Source organism: the organism of the source record quoted next, unplaced genomic scaffold (genome assembly GCF_019419815.1).
Source record: "Pyrus x bretschneideri cultivar Hongxiangsu unplaced genomic scaffold, Pyrus_bretschneideri_v1 Contig2, whole genome shotgun sequence".
NCBI classification, from domain to species: Eukaryota; Viridiplantae; Streptophyta; class Magnoliopsida; order Rosales; family Rosaceae; genus Pyrus; species Pyrus x bretschneideri.
This window is the reverse complement of record NW_025999501.1, coordinates 10584475-10594227: the sequence shown is the minus strand read 5'-3', so window position 1 is coordinate 10594227 and position 9753 is coordinate 10584475. Positions and strand designations below refer to the sequence as shown.

Here is a 9753-nt window from a genome sequence, read left to right as displayed (position 1 = left end):
CCCGTATCGTTTTCCATAAGACAGTACAACATATATACATATATCCAAACCATACTCGGAAATGACCAAAACCACGGTTTGCCATCACATCCACCATACATTAATAAGTAGGCCAAATGAACTAAATCAATACAAAGTGATATATCAGTCAGAGTCAGCTAAAATGACATGTACAACTTATCCGTATCTCATCAATCATGGCTAGCATATAAGTCGGAGTCACCTATAGTGACCTGTACGACTTATCCATATCTCGTCAATCCTGGCTAGCATATAAGTCGGAGTCACCTATAGTGACCTGTACGACTTATCCATATCTCGTCAATCCTGGCTAGCCAATAGCTCAATAAGTATACCTGCACACGAGTCGGAACCACCTAAAGTGGTCTGTACGACAAGACTGGGTGTAAATAAATACGTTCAAATGCTACGATCACGTGAAGACTGGGCGAATAATCGCGGGTCACCTACGAGTCGGAACCACCTAAAGTGGTCTGTACGACAGGACTGTGCACCTACCTTGGATCCAAGGTGAGCGTAAGGTGCGGGAGGTGAACATCACGTGAAGGACTGTGCCCTGGCCACGGGCGGGAGCACTAACACCGAGGTGCAGGTTTATGAGCTCTCAATCCATCTCAATATAACATGTGCAACTCATGGCAACCAGTACGACCGTATCGAAGTTGCCTAACTCATAATTGTAGTCATGCTATAACGCAATTGATTCAACTAGTACCATAAACTCACCTAAACTTACCTGGGTGTCCTGAGTTCACCTTTGCACTTGAAAGCATTCCCAATAATTATATGCAAGTAATATACATATGGATATATCATGATGCAATCTACTACTCAACCATGTTGTAGCATTTTCAATTATAAACAATATAGTGTGAAGTGTACAATCAATAACGCCCTACTCCCAAACTACTTATTTTCAAGGATAATTATTCATGACAACCCAATTAACACTAATTTAACTAACTAATTCATAAAACTAAAACTTGCCTTAACCAATTTCCTTCGCATTACTCAATTTCCCAAGCAAGGCTTTTGTCTCAAATATTTTATGGCTGCATCTAACGTCTCGTTAGACTGCCTACGTACCCTAAACATGGATCAAGCCATTCGTAGTTCACATAGTACTTCAAGCATTCACAATAATTATATATGGAAGTAATATGCCTAATCAATTTAAAGGTGTCGATAGAACTCTCAATAATATGTACGATAAAAAGGAAAAGATGCACTCACCTGGAGTCCACGCTATGATTCTCTAGCGTACGCATCGAGGCGTCCTGAATGATTGGTCCCTGTGACCAATTATCAAATCACATCTCAGAACTCTTATCCGTAGAATATGTAATTCACATAAAACACAACCTCAACGACATTCTAAAATAGTTTGAGACCCATTGACCACAAGTCAACCGTCGATCAAAGATCGACGGTAGGGTTTACAACCCTGTATAACCTGACCCGGAAGATCCGCATATCAGATTTCCAATCCGCAACTTCCAACGATCCACAATATGTTTCTAGAATAACATATTAAAATTTCATTACGATCCAACGGTCAGATCTCCGCCAATTGCCTAAAACAAGTGGCCATGAACATTTATTTTACTAACTTACAAATCCAATTCGGGAAGATCCGTACATCGGATTCCCGATCCATAAATTCCTATGATCTTTAAATATTACGTATTATAATGTACCCAAGTTTGGTGACGATCCAACGGTCGAATCGTCAATTCACATTTTCATCAAGCAATGTATCGTAACGAATTTAGGTTCCAACGATCAACCTATGTCATTCAAATAACAAAACCGAATTCAAGACATTCGACATAGCCTAAAAATAGCATTGGCGGCCCACTGGCCACGCGCCGCCGCGGGTGGCGGTTGGCCGCCCCAACTCGCCGGAAAACCCAACTATTTCCAAAAATTCTCAAACTTCACAGAATTGAAGATCTCAGTGAGTGGAGCAACTTTCATACCTGCCACGAAGTCCAAAAGTGGACGGAAGATGGTCAATTTTGCCCACGAAGCCGGCGGGTGCCTAAAACTTCCCGACATCGATTCGTCGTCTACGGTGGTCCAACGGGGTCAAGGTTGGTTGGGTTTTGCTCCTGGGATGATGGGCTACAAAGCCCAAGTGGTGGCATCGGCCATTGCTTTGCCGATTTGCCGGAAAATCGAAAAGGGTGGCCGGAGCACCATTGATTTTCATCAACTTTCGTGGCCTCAAACCTCCACATCCCATGGTTAATCAAGGTGGTTCTTGAGTGGGTTTTGTAGAGGGGAATGAGAGCTTCAAGATGGTGGTGGTGGCATCGAAAAACTCCACCGGAGTTGGCCGGAATCGGCCTTGGAAAATGGGTGGTCGCGAGTGGGAAAACCCACGGAAAAAGCTGGGATTTTTTTTTTCTTTTTCTGATTGGGCTTCACCTTAAATAACTAATTTCTGATTGGGGATTTAATTTAATTAACACTAAACCTTGAATAACCAATTTTGAACGTCCGTAACTATACCGATATAATCTGGACTCGCAAACGGTTTTCGCCTATGCGTTCACATCCACGAGTATTACGAGAATATGTTAAAAGAATAAGTCATACGTTTCTCTAGACGATGGTCAACAGAAGTCAAAGTCCTTGCCTCTAGGGCAATTTCGTAAATTCACGCTTTTAAAATAAAATAAAAACGTAAAATTTGGAACGGGTTGTCACAGTTAATCTATAACACAGGTAGAATAAACAAAATATACAAATAGATTCATTACAGAAATATATAATACATGTAGATAAACAAAATATACAACATCTATCTTGCGGTTCTGTATTTTGAAGATGGGCTATGGACACGAGTTTTCCTCTATATAATCCTATGGGATGTGGCTGTTTAATTTATCCTGGGAAGAGAACATTTTTCTGGAAATTTTAAAACTTGAAAGAAGAAGACTGAACAAGAAGGAAGGGGATCGGAGAACACATCACAAATTGTATACGGGAGTTATGGAAGAAGAGATATACTTTAAAACTAATTCTACAAGTAGGGGATTATTTAAAGATAAATAATTAATTTCATAATACAAGTAAATCTAGAATTAAAGGATAATGTTAATAGAGGGGGTAATTTTGACAAAAAAATGAAAATAAAATGACGTGGACAATGAGTCACTGGACTTAAATCAATAATTAAATAAAATTAGATTATATCTAGTAATTGCTTACAAATTTGGACTTATTTCAAATTTCTCCTTATTTCAACTATTAAACATAACTTTCCTTCTTCGGTGTATGATTTATACTCTTAAAATAATTTACCTAAACACACGCCCTAGCTTTTATTTTAAGTCGTGAAATTTAATTTAACATATTAGGTATGTGTGAACAATATATTAAACTGTTGTGTGGAACTATTTTAGGAAGCTGCTAGGCAAATTAAGTCGGTGGAACATGACAAATTAGAAAGAATCCAGATATGAGATTTCAAAAATAAAAGAAACTGTTGTATGATGATGCGCAAGTAAATTGACATGAGCAAATTTTCTGTAGATTTCTAGTGTTCATCGGCAGCAACCGTAGCTACACAACCTACAGCAACCCCTTATGTTTGTCCCCACAAAGCATAGAGCTTTATCAATATTTAATAAATCACAATATTTAACCTCATTAAGATGCAGGCTTTTCCTTGACATAGTATCATTTTTTAATAAGCCGGAAGGAGAATATCTCATTCCGAATAGTAAACACCTCCATTGTCTTTGGAGCAATTCCTTACCAATTAATCATACATGCAATGAAAATAAATCATTCAAGTAGTATATTCTCAAGAAGGCTGCTTAGCTCATTTACTTGTTTATCTATAACATATAATTTGACACGTAAAAAAATAATTTGTTAAAACGGATAAAATTCTAAACGAATACCAAATTGCGATTTATTTGTAAGAAGAGAGATTGTGAAGATATAAAAGCTAAAGAGTTCCACCAAAAAAAAAAAAAAATTGCAAGGGCTTATAAGTAAGTTGGACTATTTTCCATATTGCTAATTAGTTTTATGGATGAAATTCAACTTTCTTCATGGTATTAGAGCAGGTTGGTCAACTATGAAGCCGAAAGGCCACTCCACGTCAACCATTTTGTTTTGTCCACGTGCATGGTTTGAAAATTCGTCACACGTGAGGAGGCGTTTGAGGATGTAAAGGTTAAAGAGTCTCATGTCAGTGAAACAAAAAACCTTACAAGGGCTTATAAGTAAACTGAGTTACTCCTGATATATTGCCAATTGATTTTATGGTGTAACCATAATTTTTTTTTTTTGGAGACAATAATTAGGTAGAGGGATCTAAATATTTTTCTATTATTCTCAAGCCATGTAACTTTAGGCTGTTCGTGCTATAAATAGGGGTTCAAGAAAGCCATATTGTCATGCACCCAAATTAGAGAGCAAAACCCAATATTTTTAGTCAACTCCGCTCCCCTCGTAGCGATCACCCTCAGTTCATCCTCTCTCTCTCTCACAATCTACCAAAAATGCAAAACAAGGCAGCTGTTGAAGCTATGTACAAGGCGTTGGCACAGGGCCAAACAGACACAGTGGGAAAGCTTCTAGCCAGTGACCTAGAATGGTGGTTCCATGGCCCCCCAAAGAGCCAGCATATGATGCGCGTGCTCACGGGGGATTCCAGCCACACTGACTTCAGGTTCGAGCCCAGAAGCATCACAGAGATTGGTGGTGGTGTGATCATTGCTGAGGGATGGGAAGGGGCAAAGGCCTACTGGGTCCACGTGTGGACCCTCAAAGATGGGTTGATCACTCAGTTCAGGGAGTATTTTAACACGTGGCTGACTGTAAAGGATCTGAAGCCGGAGGGATGGGAGAGCTTCACTGTGTGGCAAAGCATGCCGAGGGACCTGTTCCACCGCTCCTTGCCAACCCTATTGCTTGCTATTTAGAATTTTAGTTAAGAGTCTTTGATGTTGTGAATTAGCAAGAAAAAATATGGGTTTTGAGAAAAATAAAGGGTGCTTGTGGTTTGTAGATTTGAGTTTGAACAAGGCATGATTTGGATGTGTTGAGAAAAATTAAAGTGATGTAGTAAAAATGGAACTACTAATAAAGATGTTTCCAAAACCAACTTTCGTTCTTGATTAATGAAAACATTTTTGGTAATATGTTTTTGCAATTATTTGTCATTTATAAATTCAAAATTTTACTTCTGACTATGATATGAATGCTCTTGATAAAGTTATAAAGTAATCATTGTAATGAGAATTTCACATAAGAAGATACGTCTATTGGCCAAGAGGCGTGACTCTAGAAAAATGGGTGTTAATCAGAGTGAAGATATACACCACTTCAATATGTGAACTAGATAATGAGGTAAACCCTTGAATAGATGGTTACACCCTATAAAGGTTACATCCATGCAACAAGAGTTACACATGTTGAAACGGTAACCTGCAGTTGTCTGTAAATAGGTTTGTAGTCAAAACATTTATTTTCTCCCAACAAAATAATACAACCGAAATTCTAAGATGTTATCCCATTTATTTTCTTCAAAATGGGACCATTTATTTAATTGTTTGATGAATTGTTGATGTCTTAGTTTGTACCATCTTTTTAATGATAGACGTGTCCTGCACTATAGGTTGGTGTAGAACTTATTTCTGGAGCTTTAATTGGGGGATTTTGTGAGTAGCCACCAAAATCATAGTGGTATTAGCTCTTGCATATTTTGTGTGGTAACAAAGGAATAAAGATGTCTTATTTCGATACCCTTGTTGCATTGCACTAACTATGCGCTTTACGTTTCCCCGTTGATAAAATACGGGTAGTGATTTAGACATTCTCAGTTCAGTTTTTGTTGTGCGGAAAGCGCATTAACGGGTCACACACACACGAGTTGGTATTGCCGATATTCTCTCTACTTTAGCCATCTGAAAGCAACAGATATCAAGTTTTACCTAAAAACCTCGACAACATGTGTGTAGTACATTCCTTATAAACCATAAATGGCTCTCCTCCTTAGCCCATGTGCGACGAAGTGTGGCTCTAATCTAAGCCACCAAATTCCAACAGTTTTCAGTACCTTTCTTTACTTGATAAAATAAAAATAGGGATTTCGCCACTCCTAATTAAGCTTTCGGTACCTTTGGTTCTCCTCTAATAAAATAAGGGTAGTGATTTTGCTACTCCCAATTTAGCTTTTGGTACCTTTGGTTCTCCTTTGATAGAATAGGAGTAGCGATTTCGGTACTCCCAGGCAGTAACTTTCAGTATCTTCAGTTCACCTCCGATAAAATAAGAGTAGCGATTTTGGCACTCCCAGTCCTTGTTTACTGCACTCCAAATTGCGTATTTTATAATTTTTCTACAGACAACAATAGTGCCAGAGGGCATGATGGAACTGAAGAAATTATAGATGCAGTATAATTTCATATATCATTGCAACACACTGCAGGTAAAGATGATTGAAAACATGAGGCACTGATTAAAACCAGAGGATATGATGGAACTAAAGAAGCATATACGAAGATACAAAATTTATGTATGTTTATCAAAATCACATAGCAGTGCCAGCACTCTTCTGAGAGCTTCATCAGTAGTTCATTCCTTTTCACGTCTTCAGTTCGATTTTTTCTTCTCTCCGTATTCTGGATGGAACAGGGGGTTCCATGGGGAGCTGTCTGTCTACATTATCTTTTTCAACTCTGCTTGAAGGTAGATAATTTGAGCCAGATCTATATTGAGTTCTTCCGCTTTCACGCCGCAAAGGGACTAGTGAGGGATTTTCGTGCTCAGACATTTGCTTCCTGCACAAGTTATCTTCCATTATGCTGTAGAAATTCGCAGTTCGAACTTCCTGAGCTAGTGAGCACCAGCAGCAGAAAAGCCATTGTGCAGAGTCTGTTACTGCAGGCTTTCCACAGCATAAGTTATTCGCCGGCAAGTTGAACCTCTTCCTCATTTGGATTCTCCAGAAGCCACCGTAGAGCAAGCCAAACATACAAAGGACAATGCCGGTTAAAGTCATGGCTTCTCTTGCAACGTCGTTGTCAATATGGAAGGCAGCTAAACTGAGGATCCAAAATGGGGCTGTGCAGAAGAGGAGAAATGTTGCAATGTGAACATACATGTTGCCAAATCCAAGCCTTTCAGGCGTTCCATCCAAAAACACAAAAGGTGCAGAAAAAAGAGAGATAAGATATGGCAATATCATCCCGAAAATCAAATAAACCCCCTCTCCATTGAGGTGCAAATTCAGCAATCCCTTGCTCATTCCTAGATGCAAATGAAAATTTCCTCGTTTGATTTGTGAGAATATGATCCTGCGATTCGCTATCAACTTCGTACTCCTTTCCAAGGGGGCTGACAATGCAGTACACACCTGCGATTGCAGGAGCAGCAATTGCAACTGAAAGGCAGATACCAACACCAATAGCCGGTCGCTCAGATCTTTTGTATCTCAAGTTAAGCGTACACAAGGCATACTGAGCAAAGCAATTCAGATGGAGGAATGCAACAACAACCAGAATGTGCATCCGTTCATGGGGCTTGTAAGTTCCATTCTTACAGTATATTTTTCTGAGAAATGTGACATCTTTCGGCTTCCATCTTAAGAGAAGTACAAGGTGGTGGATCCTTTTTGGGTGATGGTAAAGACTCATGAGAGTGAAGAGAGCGTTGATGATTTGATTGTTAATCTCAAACCACGCATTTCTCTGAGACTGTGCCGGCAGGACATGGTTTAACATTCCTGTCATCACAAGAAAAAGGATTGCTCCGGAGACAGCAACACAACTTATCCACAAAAGGAGCGCCATATTCAGAGGGTTCTTGATCCACTTTTTGCATATTTTCCTCATGGACTCCCAATCGATCTTCTGAGAAAGAATCCCGTGGAAACGTTTTCGAAAACCTTGGCTATTTGAAGAAGGTGGGGTACTGGAGATCTCATCTCTTCTGCGATTTTTGTCACTAAGTAAGCCGTCCCTTTTGTGATGTCGAAAAACAAAGAACATTGTTGTCATCAGCCTTGTAGCCATCTTAGTGGTACTCCAATCTCAAGTGAAGTCTTTAATCAATCTCTTTTATACTACTAACACAGCCGGAGTCGCATTGCAGCCAAAACTGAAATTCAAACAATGAATCTCTTGCATTCGGAAAGTTCAAATCTCAAAAAGCACCAACAGAACCCCGATCTACAGACTCTACACCAGCATGCTCATTCGTCGTAATTGCAATTTAGAATGCTAAAACCAAGCTGTACCTCGATCGGCATCTTTTACATGTTCATGGAATCACGATCAATACCCTAAAAATAACACCAGATGTTCAATGCCAGAGTCCCAAAAATCGTACGACAAGTCATGGGTGCACAGTCGACATTTCAGATTGTAACCCCATCTCTGAAAACCAAAGATACAGGTCATAAAAATTACACGAAAAACAAGCAAATCATGGAAACTTGACCATCCCAAGAAGCTGATGAAAAATTCGAACAAACAATGGACAAAACTTGTAAAAGAAGATTACAAACTATCATTCATGGCGAATGAAAATCGCTACACTCGGCGAGGCTAAAGTAGACATCACTAGGACGAAAACCCATGATCGAATTCAAAAACAGAAAACACTTTACTACTCGAGGCTCTTAATCTAAACAACATGAAGAAACTGGTACCAAAAAAAGCATGATTAAACACACAATTTCTACTACTACAGTTGCAGCTGCGGCTAAAACCAACAATTGAAATCCAGAAAAAGAGAGAATTTTTACCTATCAAATCAATGGATCTTGCTGTGGCTACTGATGATCAGAGAGGAACAGTGGAACACATAAAGACGAAGCGCATACGTTGATGTTCAAATTTGTTGTCTGTCTTCTGTCTTCAGTCTTTACCAAGTCCTTCACAAGCTCCGGTCTTTCAACTAGTGACATATGTCGACCGACCCAAAAAGAAGGTTGCATCTGTCAGGGATCAGTAAAATATCTGCACCTCACAGACAAAGAAAAAAGTGAAAGAAAAGTTGCAAAAGGTTACGTTGCAATATTGTTTCCTTTTTTAAAAAAAGAGAGAGTGAATTTTAATTCAAAAGTTTACGCCCGCGCACCTGTCCGGCTGTCCACGTAAAGTTTGGCGGGACCCCCATACAATAAGAAAACGACGATATTGGAGTTGTTTTAGGAGTTGGTTTACACGAAATGCTAGAGATACTAAATTTGTAGATAAAGTTTTAAAAATTAAAAGATATGAAAGTTGATGATTGATTTATTACTTACAAATTGATAAACGTGCATGTTCCTATTAGTGACATATCATTTAGTTTGCAAATTTAGTCTTTCTAGCATTACACAATGCGTTCACAGTTGTGTGACATTTTGTTCACGAGTATGCTAGGAAGACCAAATTTTTTAAACCAAATTTGAAAACTAAATAATGTGGTTGTAGATGAGTGGATTATTAATTAAGTTTCAGTTAACGTGCTTGTTTCTTATTGGTGACATATCAATTTATTTAAAAAATTTACTCTCCCTAGTATTAATTTTTGTTCACTAATACATTATTATGTACAAGTCATTTTAGATTGTACTCTAGGCTTGATGTCACTTTGGGTAAAAAGTAGAGATTCTCTTCGGATCATTTCCATTCGGATCCTTCAATTTTCTGCGTTCTTTGACGGGTGCCACACCGTCATCCTTCGGCCTCCGGTTGCTAAAAAATGGAACCAATCCTCTCA

At 38.8% G+C, this 9753-nt stretch overlaps 1 protein-coding gene and 1 pseudogene across 1 annotated transcript; one reads left to right on the top strand and one right to left on the bottom strand.

Moving 5' to 3' along the window:
* Nucleotides 1-4428: 4428 nt before the first annotated feature.
* On the top strand, nucleotides 4429-5049 carry LOC103962162 (wound-induced protein 1). The gene has a single exon (XM_048583276.1). It carries the CDS (start codon nucleotides 4542-4544, stop codon nucleotides 4962-4964), a length of 423 nt encoding a protein of 140 aa, XP_048439233.1. The 5' UTR covers nucleotides 4429-4541; the 3' UTR covers nucleotides 4965-5049.
* A 1370-nt stretch (nucleotides 5050-6419) lies between these two features.
* On the bottom strand, nucleotides 6420-9048 carry LOC125476898 (annotated as a pseudogene).
* Nucleotides 9049-9753: the final 705 nt, after the last annotated feature.